The sequence below is a fragment of the Pezoporus occidentalis genome, unplaced genomic scaffold (assembly GCF_034315485.1).
Source record: "Pezoporus occidentalis ecotype Australia unplaced genomic scaffold, CSIRO_AGI_Poc_V1 ctg34, whole genome shotgun sequence".
Taxonomy (NCBI): Eukaryota; Metazoa; Chordata; class Aves; order Psittaciformes; family Psittacidae; genus Pezoporus; species Pezoporus occidentalis.
The window spans coordinates 1,204,381-1,229,256 of record NW_026915376.1 but is presented as its reverse complement, the minus strand read 5'-3'; the positions used below and the strand labels follow the sequence as shown (position 1 = coordinate 1,229,256).

Below are 24,876 nucleotides of genomic sequence, written 5' to 3'. Positions count from 1 at the left end.
GCCAGAGTCAGACCACTTCCATTTCTGTGCCTTCAGAGGTTTCAGACATCACTTAATACCTGAGCTGCTTCACTTGTCAAGACAAGGATAATCCCTAACATGTACAGAGGGACAGTGCAGACACTTGGAGAACTTCAGTCAAGAAAAAATGCCCCTGTGTAAATTAGAAACCTCCAGGGTTTCCATACAAAGCTCTTTGGGTCATAATTTAGGATTCAAGGGTCTGAATTTATCCTAAATCCAATCTCAAGCATATAAATTCCAGCTTGCACTTGGCCTTGTCCCTACCATCTCTCCATACAATAGGCCTTGAGCTGTAAAGGGAGGTTCCTAAACCCTGTGGGACCACTAATACAGTAACCACAGTCAAAAAAATTGTTGTAGGATCACTCAGAGGGAGATGAAACTGGCACAACCCTGCAGTAACAAGAAAACAAAACCATTCACCTGCAAAAGATATTAATCTACAGCCAAGTGTGTAAAACTGCATGCTTCAAAATTGCTTCTCTTGCTCTAACATGCCTGCTATGGAGATAGGTTGATAGAGAACCTCTGAGCCATCTTATTCTGCATCTGTGGTAGTGCTTTACAGATTTTATGGCCATCCAACAATACCCTTTTCTTTCTGTAATTGGCTCTGCTCAGTACTTCACAACCATTTTTATTCTCTGTCTCTCCAGAGAGTTAAAGGGATTTAGACTTTAACTCAGGAGAGAAATTAAACCTCTAATTAGACCAGGTGTGTCTAGGATTACATTCCCCAGGAAACCTACATAATTCCACTTTCATTTCACAAATTTATAAATCATTAGAATGCAAAAACTGTAAATAAGAATTAATCAGAAGCTTAAAACCATACTGAAACACCAGGAATGAGTTCATGCTTTCCATACTGAAAACATACCGCGAAGTACTACATTCCTGATCCAAAGCTCAGTGGAATTAGTGAAAAGAGACCCACAGGGGTTTGGATCAAACCTGAAACCCTGCAGGCATACAGTGTTTAACCAGATAGAGCTGCCCTGGCTTGACAGAAACAGCTCAGAAGCTGCAGATTAGCTTTCCCAATGAGCTTCCCAAGGCCCATGTAGAGGCTTTGCCTAAAGGATGAGAGCATGAATAAGACTGGACCTGTGGTGCTAAGTGCTTCTGAACAAGAAAGTCTGCCCACAGCTCAGAGAAAATTAAAGTGCAAAAGAAGAAACAATTTACTTAAGGTCACATAGGAGAATCAGAATTACTATACATGTCATCTGAATCCAGTTCTTGTGGCCCACCTCCTAACCTCAGGCTTTGCCTGCTACACTGGAATCTTCTATGCTTCACCCAGCCTCTCTGGCTAACAGTACCTGTGCAGGGAAAAGCAGGTCTTTGCCAGATAAACAGACATCAAACTCACTCTTTGCAAGGAAGAAAAGGTTATCCTGATAGCTCTCCTGAGCAGAGAGATCTGTGGAGAAAGGTTACTATGTGCAAATCAAAAAGCCCTCAAAGGGCAGGGCGGCTCATATCTCAAAGGGTATTTCTGTGCTATTAGACAGACTGCTTGACTGTCCAAGAAAAAACACCTGTGGAAATTGAGCAAATGACATTTCTGGTTTATGACATTTACGGTTTATCCATGTTAATTTATGAGGATGAAACCTGTCCATGTTGGTCAGTTAAGCAACCACTGATTTTCTCAATCATGGAAAAAAACTGGCATGTCAGTAATTAAAATAAACAATAAGTCTTTCAAGGCATTTGTCAACCTGAATATCTGCCAGGGAATTCAGAAAAGCAATGGCCCATATTAAGATTATTATACAAAAGGTTTAAAAGAGATACTGTCTCTGCCTTATACTGGATCTATTAAAATGGAAATTAATTACAATATACACTTTTAAAAGGGAATGAGCTTTTCTAACTTTGGTTCAGAGTGTAGACAATTTTCCCCAGGACGTGTCTCTACTCAACTTAGTCATAAATCTCCTCCACAGACAAAGCAGCCATAACAGCTAGCAGCATTGCAAAACATCAAAGCAAAGAAATACTGAAGACAGGTGACTTTGAGAATCATATGGCACATAAGGACAAAGCAAATATGACTTACAATAACCAAACAAATCAAATTGAGTAAAATGAGACATTTTGACATATACAAGGAAAAAACACTGTTAAAAAACAGTTTTCAGAGTCTATTTCATATTTTGCTACCAATTCAAACAGGAAAACAAATCTCATTAAAGATAGATTCCACGTGCCAAGTCTATAGTAGCCCTTAGCTCTTCTTTATGCAGTGGCTTTAGCTAATGATAATACACTACATCAATATACCTAGTTTTTATTAAATGATACTCAGCACAGAGTCCAGGGCTGTAGCCATGCTGCAATTCTAAATTTTCTTTCTTAGAAAAGAGTGACAACTGGGAATTTATGAAGAGGTTTTTATCTGGTTCAATTTTAGAAACAACTCAAAGCAGATATTTTCATTACTATCCATCATCTTCTGTATTAGCCACTAATATTAGTGTAGATGAAGTATAGCCTCTAGTCTACTTTTCTAGTTTATTACACACAGGAGGGAATCTCTTTATCTGAAAATAACAAATTTTTAAACTTTTCATAAGATAGGACACTGGGCTAGCTGTGAAAACAAATGACTGTTTTTCATCTTCAGATTACAAGTTAAAATTCTATAATTGAACTCTATCAAATAGATAGGAGGGTGAGGGGGTTCTATAACACCGCGTGAGTCTTTGCATGATCTTTTTATACATAAAAATCAGATTCCCCACAGAAGTTGTTAAGATATTTCATACACAGGTACATAGATATACACACACATATACACACACACATATATATATGAAGATTTTGCTTTCTAGCAAGAGTCTAGTTAGAATATTCCACTGCAATTCGAGGTATACACATTTGGAAAGTTGACGCAGATTCTGGGCTGTCCTGTCCCCTGTGTCGGAGGACCACAAGTGTGGGAGCAGAAACTTTCCATTTGTGGACACTGAAATTGTAAGGAATCAGCTGTATCAGCTGAACGTTCCAAGTCCATGGGGCCTGAGGGGATCCGTCCCAGAGTACTGAAGGAGTGAGTGGATGTTATGCAGGACCCCTCTCAATCGTCCACCAAAGGCCTTGGGAGTCCGGAGAGGTCCCTGCTGACTGGAAAGTCCTCAATATTATTCCAGCCTACAAGAAGGCCACTAACAGTCTTACCCCCAACTTGTTAGTCAAATCTTAGAAACTGGAAAAAAATTATGGAGACAATTATAAAGGGTACTGTTGAAAGGTATTTAAAGAAACACATTTCCATTGCAGGACAGTATCACCAAGAACTTGGTGTGATCTAAACTGAAAGTGTTTCCAATGCGAGAGTTACTTAAAGTTTCTAAAAAAAAAAAAAAAAAAAAAAAGGACCACAAAAAAATTATTCATATGAAAAAAAATCATATGAAAAAATACAGAAAAGGAGAGAAGGTCTGTAGTGCCTTTTCTGATGGGGGCATCTTAAAATGTTATTATTGAAGCTCAAACCCATTTGAAGGTTTCCATAAACATTTAAGATAGAGACCTCATACATTTAAGGTAAGAGATCTCATACATTTAAGATAGAGATCTCATTCCATGAGAGGCAACTGCGGTGACACATACAAAGAAAACCCCCTCAAGAATTGACCAGGCATAACTTCCAACTACTCATGTAGTACATGTGCTCTTTTTGCATACCACACAAAGCCTTTGAAGAGTATCACAAGCACAGTGCAGCAGTGAAGAACTTCACATGGAGAAATGCACTGAGGCTGCCTGGGTGTGAATCTCTTCAGTGCTACCCAAAAAATATTTTGTGTTAGCATGTAACATGCTGCCTACTTTCCTCTTGCTGGGGGCTCTTAAGCAGTGACCCACTCTTGTTCAGAGAAGCCACATAACGATGCTTCAAGGAGTGACCACAAACCAGCAGCACAGCTGAGCAGGGCAGCCACTGGTTTTATGGCCTCTGGCAGCATGCAATATGGTGGCTTTTTCACAAAGGCTGGCAGAGAGTGAATGTGTTCTCAAGATATGTTCAAGAAAACATACAGAAAAAGTGTTACAACCTACTTGGATCAGGAATACAGCTTGACAAAGTCGTGACGACAGCAACTTAACGAGGGTCCACTGGTGGTGTATGGCTCTTTGTGGCAGGGTACTTTAAAAGAACAAAAAATCTCCTTTTACTTTCATAGACCACTCTGAACTGCCTAGGAATACTGGACTTTATTACAAATTGCTAATTCTTGAATAACTGTGTGCATTTGAGAAGAAAAATACTCCAAATTCAACCTCCTACACCTTTTCCCTGCATCACAAACAGAGGTGTCAACATTTTGAGGGTCAGACATCTCTGAGGGCTCAGCCTCTACTGATGTAGAAGACACCACTCACTTCATCTTGCTTAGCATAGTACATACAAGGAAATGATTCTGAATCTCACAGCCTTCTTTCAGGCAGCCCTGTACTGCCATGCCTTCAAATTACAGTCCACACCAGAGGCAAACAGAGGGGAGGAAGGAAAGGACTGACCCTGCTATCAAAATGAAGTTTGCAGCCTGGCATTAGCACTCTCTGAGAGTTCATTATATCTCACAGAATCTACAGAAATACACATTCTGTAAAGATATTTTTTAATGCATAACCAAACTACTTTTGAGTGCTCAATATTTCACATAGTGCCAGAAGGCAGGAGTATTTCACAAAGCACTTTGGGGTATTTAGAAGATTTTTGTGCAGTTCAATAAATACTGGAGGTCAATTACACTTAATTTCAAAAGGTCGTGAAGGCTTTTACACTGCTCCAGAAAATGAACTATCTTGGGATCTTTATCTTGTTAACAAAAAAATACATCATTCTATGCATGTGATGAAACAAAGTCTGTGTAATCCTTGACCTTTGCCAGTACACCTGAAGGCTATGTCAAAACTACATCTGAGCCCCAAGCAATAGCTGACCCTTTAAACCACAGGAACAGCAAACACTTTTACAAACTTACGAAGCAATTGCACAGGCAATCTGAAGAACCGCGTGTACTTAGACTTAAGGAGGGACAATCAGAATTATATTAGCTTCAGAAATAAATGTAACAATATCTGAATTGTTTCAGTCCCGTATATCTCATCTTTAGCTCAGGAAACTGTTAGAGGTTAGGCTGAAACTTTTATCAGGATGAATGCTGTCCGGCAGATCTTATAAATTCCCCAAAACCTAAAGTAGCCTGATCCCAGGTGGAACCATGTAAGGGCAATTCCTATTTTTCTGAAGGACAGCAAAAGAAAAGGTGTTTTTGGAAGATAAACAGAAATATTAGTTTCTGTTGCCATGACCATTAAGTCTCATATAGTATTAGGTCTTAAGCAAAAGCAAAAGCCAATTTCTTGATTAGATCTGCAGTTAAGAGATAGTTTGGTCCTAAATTTCAGCCCAAAATATACTGCACTTTGTGTCTTTGCTACGCAAGGTCTTCAGTAAAAAAAAAAGCCTAACAACATAAGTCAAACTTATTTTATGAGTAGTTAATGCAGATATGACAATGTAGGGCATAAATTTTTGTTTCCTACTGCAGCACGTACATAAGTAAGAAAAACCTCACAGAAGGTGGATCTTGGCATTTTGTATAGCAGACTGGAGGGAAATGCTCTATAATAATACAGTTGAAGGAGGAAAGAACAAACTCTTTGCTCCTTTTTAGTTACATTGTAGTTTCACCTCAAGGTTTGAGAACTGATGGCTGCTATACCAAGCACTCTGCCGTTGCGGCTGCAACTCAGCCTGTGAAATTGGGGTTTATTCCATTCTACTCACTCCCATTAATATCCTGTGATGCTCCATGTGAAAGACGTTTATATAAAAATACATATTATTTTACTAAACATCTTCATGTTTACCAGGTAAGAGGAATTATCAGCCTACCAATACCCTGCACTGGTAGAGTGGCATTTGATGAACTCAGTCCCACACTCAAATCCTAACTACAAACACACTTTCTTCGAGTGAGCAAGGTTAAAACTCTGAATTCACATTTCTCAGCTGGTCACGTTATTTAAAACAGTACAGACCAATCCCAGAGATAAGTATACCCATGTTTTAAGAAATTAAACATTTGGACTCTTTTCCTAATTAGGGTTCCAAGGCATTATAATACAGGTAATATTAAATTATGAATTAAGAATATGTTTGTGAAAACTAATGGTATGAGTCTGTTTCAATAATTTGGCAATGCCCTGCATGCAGAATGTATACCAAGAGGAACAAGAGGCATTCCTTGGCAATAAACCTGTGGCCTTCTTCTTGTGGAAAACCATCACTGGAGCAGGAGCAGCAGGGTCCTGAGCCTGCCAGAACAGCTGCAGCCCTCTGGGACAAAGGAGCCCAGAGCAAAGGTGAGAGAAGAAAAGGTAGTCTCAGCTTTACAGAGTGCCCATAGTCTGTGTGAAAATCTCCTGGAGGACTTTGGGGTTCACCCATCTTAGAACCAAATATTTGTCTGGAGGTAACACTTTATCAGCATTTGAGATCAAGGAGAGTGTTCGGTGAAGGATGAATGAGACCATAACTAATGGACTTAACCCAAAAAGGCCCAAAATACAAACACCTTTACTATGCAGGGAGAACTCCCATGTGGTATACAGAGACATTAAACTAAGCCTGTTCTCATATGCTTTTCTGAATAGGGGTTGTTTTAAACAAGTGCTTTCTCTTAAAGCAGGGTCTTAAGTAGTAGAGAAACTAACAGAAGAATTTATCAGGAAAAAGTAAAAATCAGTTACTTTTGACTCAAAATGAACACTGGGAGCAAACTAGGTTCAATGTACATCCTGCTGCGCAAACAGAACCAGAATTTGTAGTGGAAGGTTCTGTAGCATAATTAGCTAATTCTTAGCACCAATCTTTCAACACCAACCTAAAATCTCCCTACAACCAAAATGCTGTCAAATTCCATTAGCAGTAAAACCAAAAAAAAAAAAAATCCGTAAACTCAGTGCTGGAGGTAGACTGTTATTTAGCTGGTCAATAAACAGCAACTACAGCAGTTTCAGACTTTGCTTGGGGAATAGCAGGGCTGATAATGAGATATTTACAAGACTAATAATCCTGCACAAATTGTTTCTTAATGTACTTTCATGTAAAAATAACAGTAACTACATGAGTACATAGATATGCCACAAATACATATGCAGTCTTGGAACAACATGCGGCTTAGGGTGAGATGAAGTCTTCTGTGGTATGAATAAACTGGATATAAAATGTTTACATGCTTTTTTTGCTATACTTTTAACTCACAGTCACCAACACTCCCATTTTGTTCTCTTACCTGCTGTCTCCTTTTCTCTATCTTGCTACTCCCTTTAAGTATTCTTCCTGAAGCAGCTGGCTTACAGTGATTAACAAATCCTTGACACCTGCAGGTTGCAGCATTAGGCTCACTTTTTCAGTGGGCCTTCCCTAGAGAATCAGAGGTGAGTGGGGCTTATGCTGTTAAATACAGTCCCTGGAAACAACAGTGGGAACAAAAAGACACTTTAGAAGTGGAGAACTGTGACACCAATGTTCCCAGGGCTGTTACATGCCAAGATTTCCATGCACTGCTGTCACATCTTAGAGCTCTTTAATCAGTTCTCTCCAGAAGAGCTTCAGAGACAGCACAGGCTAATTATGACACTGCAAACTAAAGATTACCCACTCAATCTCTTTCTACATACCAGTGGCAAAGTGCCATCAAAAGCAAACAAACCATCTCTTTTCCTATATTTTCTGTGTCGCTTTAGGTGTGTCCAAGCTGACACAGCATGTGTGACAAGGGAGCAGTAAAGACATCCTGTGATGTCTTACACATGCCAGAATGGGTATCTTTAGACAAGAGTTAAGATATGGCATTAGCAAGTCGCACTAGAGGTTGAAAACTATAGAGGACAGTTGGATAAGAAGGTACAAGCAGAACAGTGGTTTTACAGAATTTTAGTAACCCTCAGCTACCTTTTCCCACCACAGATCTGCCAGAAACTTTTCTTTTTCAAACTGCTCCAACCTCTCTTCCTCACCATTTATTTCTCAGCAGTCCTGTTACTTGTCCTGAGAAATATGGAGGTGATGGAGAGAAGGTACTGCTCGCATATCCAGTGAGTATAGGACAGACAAGCAGAGGAGTTTGCCCAGATGAATGTTACTCTGAGAGCAGACATTTCCATTTGACCTGAGGATCATATTGTTTTCATGCCCATATGTCTATGTATTTTCATTCTCCCATGTCTAAACCTGCCAGAATCAGCAGATGGACATTCCCCAGCCTCCCTGAGGACCTCTGACCTCACATGCCTGCCTGACATGCACCCATAGGATTGCTCTCCATACTGGGCACAGCACCAGCAGCCATTTCCGTTCAAGAAATACGGCACATTCAGCAATTAATGTACTATTGCAGAATACAGGAGACCAGTAATTTCCTTCCCTCCTCAAGTTTCAGACCCTCTACTATCCACCAACAGCATATACACTGGTTCAATGTCATGTTCCCTCTGTCTTGCCTGATTATTTTGATTGTTTTAAGCTAAATTCAACAGGAGAGTGGCTGAAGTCCCCTTATATCACAGGAGTCTACAACTTGGCACTTTGATTCTATCTGGGGATCCATAGGTTTGACCCCTTCAGCTGCAGAAGGAATTAAACTTAGGAGTATGATCTCACCATAAGATCGAGCAAGAAAGACAAGAAAGGCACACTGGCATCATCATGCATGGGAAGAGGGAGGCAAGGAAGAGGAGGAATTGATGTCTGACCTCAGGGCACTAGGACATCAAAATCTCCTGGGGATCTACCTGAAGGAACCCCAGCTGATATTCTAGGAAAAGCAGTACAAAGAGCAAATGAAAAATCCAGTATGTTCCTTGTATCCTGTAGCCACTGACAGTACTAGATGCTGATGGCTTCATTCCCAGGACTATTGCCTTGAGAGCAGAAGTGACAAAATTAACTACAATTAAAGAGACTTCACTGTCCCCCAGGATTTTCCCTGTAATTCCGCACCTCTCTTCTGTAATGGTGTGAAAATAATTTGTGCTTTTTGTTTTTACTCTGCACAGAGAAATGGGTTATCACAATACAAACAGTGACATTTATGGGGCAGGATCATGCCATGTTTTGCTGAAGGGCATTTTAATAGGTCTTTTCATATACTACTTTTGACTGAACCAGGTAATCAAACAGATATAACAAAACTAATAGTTACTGACTAAGCCAGTCCGTCAGCAACCCAACTGTGTTCCCATGGCATAACACAAGAGCACAATATGAATTCTCTCCTCTTCCCCTAATAGAAAGGGACTTGGAGCATTTTCCAGTAGACGGGTGAGAGCAATCAAAAGGTCAAACTCATCCCCCATGACACCAATGCCATGACAGCAGCTGTTTCTAAGGAGAGCATTCACCCAAGACCAGAATGTGGCACTGCTCTTCTATTTCATTTCAGGTAACATTTATAGTCCAAATCAGCAAAAAATAAAGTGGGGTTTTTTTTCTGTAATAATCCCCACTATCCAGCTACACCCTCCAAAAGTAAATACAGATCTAAACTTTCTCTCCATCCCCAAATTTGCTACTAATTAGGGAATTAATTGTATGATATTCTGATGCAAAAAACTTTATAGGATAAACCAGAAAAAGATGGCTACAAAGACATCAAGCACATATGCCCCTGTAAAATGGTTCACTCACATTTAAGGGGCCAAAAAATCAAATTAATTTTACTGAATATATGGCCAATTATTCACAGCATTAGATTAATGTAATTTAAATTATAATGGATTTCTTCAAAAGGGGGCTGCTGTAGTAATTACATAAGGCATTCTTAACAGGAAACAAAGCCAATTGCAAATTTCAGATGTTGTTTTATGCAAATACTGTAGCTGTAGTGCTCTGAAGAACTCCATTGTGAGCTGAATTGTCCGTTTCCAATGCTATGAATAATTGCTTAGCCATTTGTTTGTAATAACCTATAATTTATGTGCCATTTCTTTTGTCCTCCTAAATGGTATGAAGCCATTTAGAGAAACCACCTACATGACAACTTACCAGTTATCTTACAAAACCTTGTAATGCTTTGGATTAGCTACGCACATAATTAAATGCCAACTAACTATTATGTTCATATAAGTTAGCAAAAGTCTGTGAACCCCAACAATACAGTATTTAATTCTAAACAACTACTTCTAAAAGGAAGTAATTTATATATAATCACCCCAGAACACAACCAAAATTACACTCAGTTTTACCATTAAAAAGATTAGTGCCTATATCAATATTTAAGTATTTAAATAACAGCCACCATTTTCCAGACCATCCCTGAAATCAATTCATTCTCTGCTTTACTCTTCCAGTGCACTGATATTGCATCCACTTATGCATGTGCCAAGAAGCATGCCCACGAGCAGCCCCAAGACACCGCATGTGTACCCCCATGTTCACTTTGGGATATACAGACATTGCATTTGCCCACTGGGCCGCAATCTGGCTCAGAGTTGGCAAACTGGATTACTCAAGCCTGTTGCACCCATGCTGCGAGACTTGGCTTTCCTCTTGGTCACACTGCTGGGCACCAGTGTTGCTCAGAGGGACTGCACTTGTGTTCTCAGCCAGCACAGACCTGAGTCCCACCATGTTCGGCAGCAGTGGGGAATACAGTGCCATATCCCTACCACCTGGGCAGAGTGAGGCAGCCCACCATTGCCAGCAGCATAGCAGAAGCACGTGACCACACAGAAAGCTTTAAATGTGTTTCTATTCAGGCTTCTTTCTTCTCTTTAAACTCACCAAAAACTTGCTGTAGCATCTCAGTAGCTCCCATGCCAAGGACACCATGTCTGGGGCTGCCTCAGGGGACGGCAGCATGGCTGTCAGGTGCAGTGGTTACCTGAAGGGAAGAGATATGCTGCCACAGTTACATGGGCAAGTTACAGAGGCAGCGAGCAGGACTTGGTCCTGGAAGCCTCTAAAAGTATCTTAAAATGGCTTCATATACATCGTTGTGTAAGTGTAAGGGTAAGCATAATCTGTGGGCTGGCAGGCAGGGGGAGCTCAATTTGCCTGAAGGTACCTCAGCCTAACTTTTCATTTCTTTAGCTTCAATTTTTCTGCATTTATGTTCATTCTTTTGCAATGAGATGCTGCATTGGGTTTCAGTTCCCTCTTTTTCCAACTGAACGGCTCCTTAGCCAATGAACGTGATTTGCCATATTGACTCCTTTGATACACTTTCCTTGCACCAGCATCCACCTCTGTTTCTGTGCTACTGAAAGGCTGCAGCACCGCTGTTATCTGAGCTAATGCTGTGTTGTTTCTTCCTTTTACTCTCAGTGATTTTGACTTAACTTTAGACTTTGAGCAGCTTTCCTCCTGAATTTTCTGTTACTGTTATTCTGGAGAGTCTGCCATGCTGGCAAAGAACTTTGTATTTACAGCAGTTTATAATGATACTTATTCTACTTCATTACATAGTTGTCTTTTATATTAATGTATTTTTCATCTCTTTCTGTGCCCTCAGGCTTTCAGCACACAACTCATTTGTGGACAAAGCACTTGTATGGCCCTATATCGTAAACCATTCCAAACACTGGCAGTAAAAAATGCAACACGGGAGAGCCCTAGAGGGCTTGTCCTCTACTGCATGGAAACTTTGCAATCACCCACGTATAAAATACATACTCTGTCTCTTGTGCTTCAGATTGCTTATTTAAAACGGCAACAGTCAGGGCCAGACACAGGGGCCAGAGAGGCATAAAGTGGCCTGCAAAGGCAATTAAAGTGCCACAGAGACATTCACCTTTGATAGCTGCAGAGGATTGTTTATTGCCATGTTTACCCCTCCATCACGAATACTGTGCTCCAGGGTACAACAGCAGGAGGCCTGAGCAAACCCCAGCACTCAAACACATCTGTTGTTGGACACCCCTGAGGGTCTCCAGCACATGCACACTTCCCACCAGCACCCGTGAGCAAGTGTCTTTCCCAAGGCTTTTTTCTCCAAATTATGATCTCCAGCTGTATGGGAACACACTCATCAAACCTCATCGGCTTCAGAGCCGCTCTCCTTTCCAGGGTTGCTCGCTTTGTGTGTTGCCATTCCTCCACATGCTCCCACACCATGTCTGCACTCTCTGGTAAGACCACAGCCAGGCTTTACTGCTAGAAAATCCTCAGGAGGCCAGGATTTAGAGCATGGAGGGGACCACGTTTACCACTGTGCAAACACTGCTTGCCCCAGGCCTGCTGGCACACGAGGTGTGTCAGTCACCAGGATGGGAACTGACCCCCAGTCCGTTTGCCTCTGAGAGTGAACCGTATTTTTCAGACACAAGAGGACAGCTCCTCTCACCTTTAAAAGTAGTGCAGCACATCCAGGAGAGAGGACTCTTAGCAGCAGAGCCCCAGGCCACTGGGCTCTGGCAGCCATGGAAGACCCTGCTTTTCTACTGCTCCTGAGGTGAGACAAGAGTGGTTTTTCCTCCACAACCTCCCCTCAGCGTGGCGAGGGCCCTGGGCCCATGTCTGACATGACACTGTCACCTGATTTCAGAGGGACTGAGGCACAGGGAACCCCAGCCTCCACCGCTGCTCCTTGTCCTACTCCAGTTAACACCCCATCCTCCTGGGACAGGGCCATCCTGTTTAACAGGAAGACTATTTAATGGCACCTTGGCAGAAACCATGCTCCAGCTCACACAGGCACGGGCAGACTGGATCCCAGGGTCCCCCTCACCCACCGGCATGAAGTCTCACCACCTCCATGCATAAAGTTCCTCTTTATGTTCCCTCAGCACCACAACATTAAGGTAACTTTTCTCCGGTGATAAACAGTTTTCTAAATAAAAAACGATTCCATGTAATTTGGGAAAAACAGGGTGGATTGTGCTGGGAGACTGGAAAAGAAATGAAAACTGTAGTCAGCATAAATATTCGCCCAAGGAATGAAAGAGACCTGCTCACTCATGTGCAGAACTTATTCCAATCACTCTTCTATGCCTGCAGAAAAGAAATGAAGAAGAGGGAAGATCAGAAGTTTTCTGGGTTTGCTTGGTTGTTGGGTTGTTTGGTTTTTCTTATTTTGGGCGACATATGTCTAATGCCTAAGATTATATTGTATTTCTTTTTTTCCTCTAGTTACAAATACATTGCCTATGGAAAGATCAGAAATACACAGTAATGAACCTATGACTCATTTTCCTGCTAGGGGAACGTTAATGAGTGTTCTAGTAATGAAAAGCAGATTCACTGGCTTGTAAAATGCGAAACAGCAAGGAACTCACTGGAGACCCCACAAGCATATGCCAATAAACTTCCATTATTCACAAGTACAGAGGCCTCCCAAGACAGCAGTTCCCCAGCCTCCTTTTACTTCCTGAGTGCTCCTGACTGCCTCACATTTTGAGCAAAGACTTTCTATCTTCTTCAAGCCTCTAAAGTTTTTTGCAGAAGCCAAATGATCCTATGAAAAACTGTCAACTCAGATGCAAACTGAATCTTTTATCAGCTAACACTTCCTATTATCCGATCTACAAGTATCACAAAGTGTGACAGCAATACAGGACAATTGTATCCATGACTATAAACATATGAACATCAATAACATTTTACCAGAGTGCTCTAGCAATGCACTCAGGCACAGCACAGTATGCTCTCATTCATAATGCTATTGTTCTCTATTTCTCCTGACAATATTATCGTGCAGAATGAACACTGACCAGTCTCATTTCAACACTTCCAGTGTACATTGCCAAGCTCTGCAGTGTGTTCAGAGTAAAAAGGGAGTGCTAATCCCCACCAAAGGTGATCATTCAGCCAAAATTCAGAACAAAGTGTGAGGATTTTAACAAATAAAACACATTAGAAGACGACTCCAGGCATCTGCTGCCATAAAATTATTTCAATGACTGTATTTCATGTCCCCCTTCATTATAAATCCATTTTGCATCCATTCTAACAGCCAGGCTACCTTCAGAAAAAAAATTATTTGATGTTCCTGTGGATGTCATATGTGCCCTGTACTTTTACAGCAATTCTATTGTAATTCAACAACATCTTTCCAATTAAGGTACTGCAATATGAAATGCTCGCATTTTGTAAATGAGAAAATTGAGCTCAGTTCTGTCTGCTTTGATCCCATTTTACTTTTATTATAATTCAGAACCAGAATTCTCTTCATTTTTGGTTGGGTTATTGACACTCTGAACACACACAAGGGAGCCATTTCTTGCATACGAAAGATACATTTACGCTTCTCTTTTGGAGAAGACCTCAAATTTCTCTTTTTCAATATGATTTTAATATACTTTCTTGCCTTATGATTATTACTGAACCACCCATAAGGGAAATAGATGTGACAGAACTACTAATAGAGCAGCAATTACCAGTTACCATAAATGCAGACATCATAAAATACCTACATCTACTGAAAAATCGTGTGAAGCAGATCACAAATACAGAAAAAATAAAAACAAGACTATGGTCAGGGAGTGAAAAAAACTCTTCTTTAGAAGCTGAATGATCCAACATACTCCTTAAATGTTGTGTGTAAAAAATACCATTTAAAGTTTTACTGCTGATTACCATAATGAAGAGTATAAAAGCAAAAATACCTACAAAGTATATAAAATATAGAAATGGAAAATATATATCCAAAATTGTTCCCTGTATGTATGGATGAAAAATTTTATGACTGGTGATTTTCCACAATGAGGAGTTTAATTTTTCTTTTGGGTCTGAATCTTCTGTTTAGTTTGTCTGCAGTCATCGTGGGCTACTGGATTTGACCTTAAATGCCACCATCTCAAAGCACTTCACAGTGTTTTTTCATCTGGAATGGCTGAAGTGCTTGAGGAAGCTACAAATCCTATCTCTGGTGACATTATGTCTAGCTGCTTTCCCTGTTACCCCCCTCCCCATATCATTTTTAACATAACCAAAACTACAACACACAGCTGCAAAAAAAAATCAGTCACCCCTCACACTCACTTGTCTTACACACTTAATACTTGTCATTTGCTGGCAATTACTGAGTATGTGCTGAGAAGAATGTGCAGATCAAACTGAAGGAATTTAAGGAATTTAAGGATGTCACCTATAAAATGTTCCCTGAGATAGATAAACCACCTCAGGTGGTCAAAAGCTGTAAAAATCTAAGAGTAGCCTGTTTAGCATCTTGAGATAGGATATCCTCTTGAACTACCCTGGAACACTTCATCATAATCTTAAACTGAGACATACAGTGGTTTAAGTGGACAGGCTGGCTATCACTGATCTATCAGTAATTCAGGCAACCTACTTTCACAGGAAGTAGCGTTCCTGTTTCAACATCATCCTCAAACAAAGAACAAAGTCTTTTGAACATCCTTTTATTAATTGCTTAGCTATGATCTTGACCTACTGCTGCAGCAAGGTACAGCTGAGGCAAATTGCCAAGGAATGCTGCTGCTTTTTTTCTAGTGCACATGTAAAGCTTACAGGGAACCTCAGATTTGATTGACATAGCTTTAGTGACCTGAAAATTCCATTTGTTTAGTATTAACCCACTTCATTCTGATACGGTTTGGGTTGTTCTGTTTCCCTCTTCAATCCTCACTGGTACCCCACTTTTTAATTTTAAATGGCCATTATTACAGCTGTTAATCTTGAAAGCAAATTCACATCTGCCTTGATCCTTTTCTACAAAATTACAAGACATTCCTAACTATGCACTGAAGTTCACTTGTGGTAAACCTGTGGTTTTCCAGTAGAATAATGAGAAATAAATGAGAAATAAAACCAAATCTTAAAAACTCCTTCCCCTCACCCCTTCCTTCTTTCCAGACTGAAGTTTACTCCAAAGTTTGTCTATCTCTACCCAGCAGCAGTGCAAGGGGATGGGCAATGGGGGTTCTGGTCAATTCATCATATATTGTCTCTGCCACACCTCCCTCCTCAGGGGAAGGTACCTCACACTCTTTCCCTGCTTCAGTGTAGGGTACCTCCCACAGAAGACAGTCCTCCACCAACTTCTCCAACGTGCGTCCTTCCCACAGGCTGCAGTTCTTCACAAACTACTCCAGCATGGGTCCCTCACATGGGGTGCAGTCTTTCAGGAACAGATTGCTCCAGTGTGGGTCCCTTCCATGCAGCCTTTCAGGAACAGACTGCTCCAGCATGTGTCCCCTGCAGGGTCACAAATCCTGCAGCAAACCTGCTCCAGTGAGAGCTCCTCTATCCCACAGGTCAGAAGTCCCAACAATCAAGTGGACAAAACCTGGTGTTCTCAACATATGTTTTCAATTTCCCACGAGTAACCCTGCGTTGAGGTGAAGCAACAAAGCAAGCCACCACCAGGAGGGGGACTCCAATCTCCATGAGCAAGTTCTATCCAAGGCAACTCCTTTAGCTGCTCAGGATGAGATCTCACATCATCAATGGAAAAAAAAAATATTATTGCCAAAAGGGGAAGAAAATTTCCACCACTGAGTTCCTTTACTTGTCACATTCATCAGCACACAGAAAGTAGCAAAAGACACAACTACAACATGACCTTTTGAAATTTCATTTTATACTATGAACCTCATAAATTATAAATTAGTACTTTGAACGTAGAAATTAAGAATTAAAATTATGACACTTTATGATTGCTTAAAAAAAATCTCTTGGAAAATCACTTCCAATGTACCAAATATACTTCCAGTGATTTCAGTAGGTTTAGCTACTGCATATATATATCCCACATAGGATTCTATCAGGTAACATAAAATTAATTATTAGCTAAAAATCAGTGTTAAAAAACAAGTGAGGCCAAAGAACTACAGATCATTTAAGAAAAGCCAGTGAAGTCAATGATATTAGCTGCACAAGCAAGGGTTGCTTGAGTAAGTTAAGCCAGCAGAAACAGGTTTCCAAACTACATGCATTTTCAATATTTTTTTAATCAGGTATTGTCCTGGTTTCTGTTTATTTCACAAAAGTGAATGAAAAGCAGCCTGAACATGAGGTTTTTTTCCATAAAGGAGGTTCAGACCTTGCAGTACACATCATATTTTAACTTTGCTCCCAGCTTAGTTCCTTCTAAGCGCACTTTGAATTTGGCATCCATTTCCTGGTTCTGAGCTTCAGTGAAAAGATTTTTCCAGTCTTCAACAACACCTGTTATATAAAGAAAAGTAAAGAATTACCCTTGACTGTAAGTACCAAGGAGTATGATTTAAAACATACAGGGTTATTTTTTTATTTTTTTTCTTCAAGAAAAAAAATCTCTGACCCAAGAAAGAAACTCCTATGTTTTCCTTCTGCTTGGTGTCCTCAATAGAATGTGAACATAAAGTGAATACAGGAAGCTACTGGTCTGCCTTCAAAGCTTTGGCATGCACCTTGTACAGCTGCAGAGGACCGTAAGATGACCAGCAGTTGTGAAAGCAATACAGAAAGTTCAGAGATATGGCTTTTAACAGCAAGAGCTTTGTGCACTCCCCTAAGGTACAGTTTACATTGAATCTAGATTTTCGAGAGTCCCCAGTCTGAGGCTGTCTGAGCCTACAGCCCTAGCTTGATCCATGGGCAAAAGACATAGCTCAGTCTGTGCAGTGTCTGGATTCCACGTGCTGACTGAGGCTCCTAGGCAATGACACAGGCTATTTAGAAAACCCAAGAAGAAAAATCAGCAGAGGCATTCTGCAGACCCAATGCCAGGCCATCCCCAGCACTCATAGAAGCCAAATTAAAACTCTTCTTTGTTTTAATAGATGCTTACTGCATACCATGACTGAAGGTGTCCTACATGTAGGGCACTTCTGCTTATCATATTATATAAAGCTTTTACAAATGGTACTGGCCCTTGTGAAGAAATCAAGTGACAGTGTCCTGAAGCACAACCAAGTGTTTCTTAAAGAACTCCCAACCTTGAAAATTGTATATAAAGATTAACCATCTACCGACCCAAACTCCTGTCTGCTCAAGATGCAGTGCTACCATTCACCACTATTCACCCTGGAAAAATACAAACAAATTTGCCTTTGCGGAAAAGAAATGAGCCAACAGCACCATGAATCTCCTGAGCCTTATCATTCACTGCCTGGAAAGTGGCCTTGTCTGCAATGGACTGGATCTGCTCTGCCGTTGGGGAGAATCCAAAGAACTCAGCTATCTGCTTTAAGCTGGCAGTCAGGCTCTAGAAGTGAAAAGGAAAGATGCAGTATGCTTACTCTAATAAAGGAGTTACTCACTTGGGATGTGCATTGCTATCATCTATTAACAATACATTTTCCTTCACCGTGTTTTCTGCATTACACTGGAGCTCAGCTTTTGTATAGCTAGACTCAAGCTGTCTCTCAATTCGATTTTTCTCTTTCAGAAACACAGGTTTCTGAAATTTTCCTGTTAATTTCAGCAAATTTCAAGTAATGGGCTCAGATGTGTTTTGCCTGTCAGTTCATAGCAACCGTTTTACCTCCTTCAGGTCTTCATATATTACAATCATAGTATTCTCATCCTGAATGTGTTTGTTCCAGGTGACTGCATGATCAAAACAGGATCCCCAGCTGACTGTAAAGAAGAACATAAAAGCATCAGCGTGATATTCTTTTCTTACTGGGTACTTATTTCTCATCCATACAAAGGAACAGAACAGCCTGCCCTTTCTGTGCTACTATACAACAGAATGACAGAGGCTTCCTCTAGACTTTTTATAGGTAAACAGTTTCCACACAGAAATACAAATTTAACTAAGTGCTTCCCCTCTGTTACTTATTGTCATTTAAACATCCCCTAAAAGCCAAAGCCACACATCGGTCTAAACCTAAAACTTGGGTTACTAATGAGGTATTTGGCCTCATGTTCAGAAGCAGTAAAGTCATCAAACTGTCATTTTATTAACACTTCAGATCTGTAGCATTTCATTCATCACTAAGTGGCAGAATGTTGACCCAATGCTATTGTCCAGCTGCCATGCAACTCCTTCACCCTTGCTTGGAAGAGAAAAATACCCAGAAGCAAAGAATCTTTTGGACATTCTCCCCATTCTGGCATTCAGCTGCCTCCTTTATCATGACATATGGCCATCAGTAACCTAATTATGACACAGCTGTTTTCCCAACGGCCCCATTTAGTTGTTGTTAATTTTATTCTTTTTTTTCTGATGCTTCTTCAGCTACATTCGGTAACTGCAACAATACCTTTCCCATTCATGAACTCTGAGAAGAACTCATCCCAAGAGCTGTAACAGGGGATGCCTGGCACATTGTTGTGGAAATGGAAAAATGAAACAGCTGTATCTTTAGGGTTTCAAAACAGCACTAGTATCTGGAGTGGGAAAAAGAAGTCAACAAGTTTAGATGACTTATTTCCCCTGGCAACCAAAATGAGAATATAACCAAACATTCTGCAATCAATAACATACTGGGGGCTACAAAATATTTTATTAGTTAAGGCATGGATAACAAACTTACAACATGAACACAATAAAGACCTTCTTACAACTTCCAAGATTTGCTTATGTCATGAAGCAACTGTAGAAAGAAGCAACCGGGAAAACTGTAATACTGTGATTCAATACTATCCCATAAGATCTGGGATAAGTTGTAAGCAACCATTTCCCAACCCTCTGCTAGGAAAATCTCTGTTTGACTCTCGTTGAGGAAACTGCAGCTGTTACAAACATCTCCCATTTTTTCAAAGCATGTCAATAATGTTCTTAAAATCCTAAGAGACTGTAATCCTTAGAGAAGCATGAACACTTCTGAAAACACCTTATACATATTTAAATTTTTTGCTATACGCACTACATTTTTTCCTGTCTCTTACAGGACAGTGAAATACCAGTTAAACATAGAACAAGTCCTCATCCCTTAACCAGTTGTTTCCTTCATCTGTGATACATCTCCTGAGTGCTATGTATCCTTCACTGATCAGTGACCAAGTATCAGAAATACTGAAGCTTTAACAGTGTGACTCTTTGCAAGGAGACAGCCAATGTCCCAGAGATACTGCTGCCACATTGATTCCCACTATGGCTGTGCATAGAAGAGTAATATAAAAAAGGAAAGCGTGACACTCCAGCCATTTCTGAGCATTGCAACAACCTCTAGATCTGTTCTTGTTTATGTCAACTACAGTGCCCCTAAAACTACTATAAATCACAGAGGGTGCTAAGCTAGCCTAGGCATCGTAAGACTCCCATTGTCTCCAAGCTGCTTTCCCCCAGTGCGACCTGCTTGGGTGCAAGAAAAGGATGTGGTCCCAAAATCACTTTTGCACGCTGGCACTGTCAGAGAGATGAGGCTTGCTCTTGGAAAAAGGAAAAAGCCCACCTTGGCTTTGTTCTTGAAAACAGACTTGGGGAGGCAGTCGTAATTCAGATGTGTTGCCAAAATCCTCAGAGATGGAATTCGCTTCATCTCTTTAGAAATAAACAGAACCATAAGTGAGAACAGGTTTATTAAATGGGTGCAGCAATGATTTGTGAGAGTCGCTTGTGTGAAACAGCCCCTAATCAAAAGGCATTAGTCATCCCAGATTATCGTTTTTTCCCTCTCAGGAGAAATATCTTTACTTGCTGCATGACTTCATTTTAATAACTTGTGTGCGGGGGTGCAGGAGAGAGAAAACAACAGATTTTAAGTAGTTCAATAGCTTCTTTTCACTAACCTGGTATTTACCTGGATCTCCACATTCAATAAATGGTAGTTCTGTGCTCACAGGTTTACGCTGGATAGTTGTAAATATCAAATCACTTAAAATCTCAATAAGCCAGTTCACACCTGCACTAAGAAACCCAGAGAACAAAATGAAACATAGCAGAGGTTTATATAAGATCCCAGAGCCTTCTCATTACATGGCTAATTCAGCATAATAGACAGTCATCAAATGACAAATAGTATTGAAGTTCTGAAATGATTATAAATAAAATAATGCCTTCCATTAATGAGATCCTCAGCAGCTTCTTAACTGTGACCAAGGGCTCACTTATAACTGGTTATGTGGTATGGGGGCAGAACTGGATCAACAATGCACTTAACATCATTTTACCATATTCATTAAAGAGTGCCAGACAATAACAGGAGCTTTCTTGTCTTTTGCAGAAGCATCTGGGAAGGTTCTAGATAGGAGAGGGAAGGAGTGAGCAAGCAGCGTCACTCATTTTGCCAAGGGCAGCACCTGGCTCTCTCTACTGCCCTAGGTCAAGGACAGAATACAGTCACCTATTCAATATCACTGCTAGCACTTGTCCTCTGTGCCTATCGCTGTCTCTATAAAGTGCACACCAGAACAAGTGCTAGAAGAGCTGTTACCCACTGGACACCTGCATTCTCACCACCTCTGACCCTTTGGAAGGGATCTTGCAGCAAAGCCTCCCCCACACTGGATCCTCTTCCAGTGTGAGCCTGTGGCCAGCTCCTGGAGCTGTGCCATGGTGCCTGCTTTCCCGAAGTTTCCAGGAATCACATTTGCTCCTCTGATACTCTGCCGATTGCCGGCAGGACAAAGCGAGGGAACAGTGTGTTCACCTTGGCCCACAGCACCCTCCCTGCATCCTTGTGGGGAGGTGCTTTGGAAGGCTTCCCACCAGGCCCACAGAAATGGAGCTGCGGAGCTGCCGCCTCCTGCACGCTGAAAGTCCCCTGTGAACACAGCTGCCAGAGGCACTAGCAAGGAACATGCAATGCAAACAGCTTTAACCTCATGCTTTCAGTGGAAAGTTATTCTCAGAACAGAATAACTTCCACCCCATGCTACACAAAGTGCCTCAGGATGCTTGAATGGAAGCAGCTGGTATGTCAGCATAGTACAGTAATGTTTATACAATTTGTACACATCACATAATGTCTTAGAATATTACATTTATATACCACCCAATCATACTTATTTATAAGGCACTGTATGATTCTATGATTTATACCATTCTCCCATTTATACGCAGATCAGAGCCAAAAGCATTAAGAGTTCCAAATCCATGTCCTCATCTGCCCAATAGTAACTGCATGTGCACAAATACAAATTTTAACAAAAACCTTCAGTCGATACAGCTAAAATCCCTAGTCTCTAAATCACCTACTGGCTTAAACCATGACACTGATCTACCACAAACTGCCCAGTATTAGCAGTGTGAGATCTTTATCTACTGATCCTTTTCCCAAAGCAGGAGAGGTTTACTGAGTTACTAAACCTCAGAGGCAATCAGCATCACAGCTCCATGTCTGAACTCTTCCAAACTCTATGAGAAATCAAAGCTAAGCTTTGACAATGACCTTTTAGGCCTTCCTAGTGTCCAGCAAAATGCCAGACCCGAACCCAAAGGAATTATGGGATCCTTAAAATAAAGATGCACATTTCATATTTTGTGCTAGCTCTCTTCTTTTGTATTTTCCCTCTCTTCCTGTTGGTTCGGTATTCTGTCTCACAACTGCTATAAATTCACCCTAAACATTACAGGCATACTTCCTACACCCCTAAACATACAAAAGTCTCTTTCCAGATCAGAACTCACTAGCCAGCATGGATTCTGTGTGCCAAATGAGATCTTGATCTAGGACTCCCTGGTTAGAGCCCAACTTGAATGCATCCACCACCATGTTCATGAAATGAAATCCTTCTCTGGACCCATATTTTCTCCAACAACCTTCTTCGACAACCCAAGAAGCTTCTGCTTCTTAGGTTTTAAATAAGAAACATATTCTTGGGGGAGGACTTCCTAGATTAGCAAAACCCATCCGTTTCTTGTAAGCATTCTTGTAAGCAACCATGTCACACTTGACATTTGCTAAAACTGGTCAAAATCAAGCAGTGGGTTGTTTGGGTCTTTTTCACTGCTCCTGTTGCACCTTTCCTCCTTTCTGCAAGCCTCTGACTCAATACCATTTTGCAGTCACAAAACAAAACACAAAAAAACAATGCTGATACTGAATAATGCCAAGAAACAGCTTACAATTTTGCAAGCGAAGGTGCTGTGTCCTGACACCTTCTGCTCATTAAAAAGTCTAATGCATAACTTTATTGCTTTTGTACACTACACTAAATTACATTACTAACAAGCTTTCCAGAAAACACTTTATCATACTGGCAAAGTTGTCTTGTGTCACTGCTATATATATAAAAAATATGCTTTAGTCTTCCCTCTTCAGTCAAAAAACAGTTTCAAAGCTTCCTTCCAGAAACATAAACCATATTAAAAAGCAGTACGACAGCCTGCTTGAGTAACATAAAGCTGGACAAAACCCTGCTGCCTCCAGCTGCAGCAGCAATGCCCAATGTCCTCACACAATATAAACCCACATTCAGTTGTTTTGCCTTCTTATTGTTTCAGCTCATTAGTTACAGTATCGTGGCTCACAAACAATTTATAACTTATCCACCACATTTGGGGTACGACACCAGCACCATATAATCTCTTCTGGCTTCCAGGTCCTCCAGAGCTTGGAACATTTCCGCACTGCACACTGTGACAGGATATGGGGTCCCCCGACAGGAGAACAGCAGATCCTTCAAGGTAAGCCCTTCACACTTTGCCAACACTTTACTTATCTTGTCAACAAAGGTTATTTATCCTCAACCATGTTTGCCACCTCTGGGGTGTGAAACTGTCAGTCTAATGCAGTGAGGGCCTTTAACTAGACAGTATTAAGGGATGGAGCAGAAATCCTTCTACCCTCCCCTAAACTTGGTATGTTTCTTTCTTTCCTCCCTTCCTTCCTTTCTGGAAATGGAACCTCAGTTGATCCTGTCCACTGACAATCTACAGAGCAGGAATTACTTTAGGAAGAAATCCCATTGAGAGCAAGTAATTCTTGCAAGCTCAGCCACCAGGGAAACAGAATTGGGTAATTAATTACCCTGTGGGAATGAACAGCAAAATATTAGATCTAATCTTCCGTAACATTAATGGGAATAAATAGCATCTCACAAAGAAAAGAAAATCCCTATTAAGAAAAATCCCAAGAGGTTTTATTTCGGCCATAAAGCCAGCCCCACTCTATGAGTCAACAGAAATAGATAGTTAATGATATAAAACACTGAAATCAAAACTACAGAACAGGAAGAACACTACTGGTAAGGAAAGGATGCTGCCATTCTAGTTTCTAAATACACCTATATGGAAGCTAGTCTGCACTAACACCCTTTTTCACATCAAAAAGATGCATACTGAGGTAGAATTACAGAATCACAGAATGGTTACGGTTCGAAAGGACCTTAAGATCATCTAGTTCCAACCCACGGGCAGGGACACCTCCCACTAGACCATGTCACCCAAGGCTCTGTCCAACCTGGCCTTGAACACCACCAGGGATGGAGCATTCAGAACTTCCCTGGGCAACCCATTCCAGTGCCTCAACACCCTTACAGTAAAGAACTTCTTCCTTATATCCAATCTAAACTTCCTCTGTTCAAGTTTGAACCCGTTACTCCTTGTCCTGTCACTACAGTCTCTGATGATCTTGCATGGCACAGGTTTTGTCAACATCTCCATGAAAGAACTAGGATCCCTTTTCAACAGCTCTGAGCCTCGTGTACCTAGCTGTGTAGTCCCCTAGCAGTAAACAGAACAGTGCTGGCTCCCAGGGTATGACAGTGGGTGTCCCTGGCAGCAGAAACAGGCAGTGCCACATCGGAACACCTGCCCTCAGCCAGAGGTGACCAGCGAGAGTCACGGACTGCCACCAGCACCACTGTGCCAGCCCTGCCCAGGCAGCGACGGGACCGGGGCAGCTCCTGCCACCTCCTGCAGCCGCTGCCCGTACCCGGGCAGCAAGGCATCACCTCAGCACGGCCTCACACACAAACGTCCGCGTCGAACCGGCCACCACATTAGCAGGAAGACGCGAGGTGACGCATGCGCAGCCCGCTGCGCG

The 24,876-nt window shown here is 41.2% G+C and overlaps 1 protein-coding gene across 1 annotated transcript; it reads right to left on the bottom strand.

Moving 5' to 3' along the window:
* Window positions 1-16,701: 16,701 nt before the first annotated feature.
* On the bottom strand, window positions 16,702-23,583 carry SULT6B1 (sulfotransferase family 6B member 1). Its single transcript, XM_062629505.1, is given in 8 exon segments — window positions 16,702-17,182; window positions 18,047-18,203; window positions 18,483-18,577; window positions 19,207-19,333; window positions 20,341-20,429; window positions 20,674-20,790; window positions 23,383-23,568; window positions 23,571-23,583. Coding segments are annotated over 8 exon segments (915 nt in total). The 3' UTR covers window positions 16,702-17,051.
* Window positions 23,584-24,876: the final 1,293 nt, after the last annotated feature.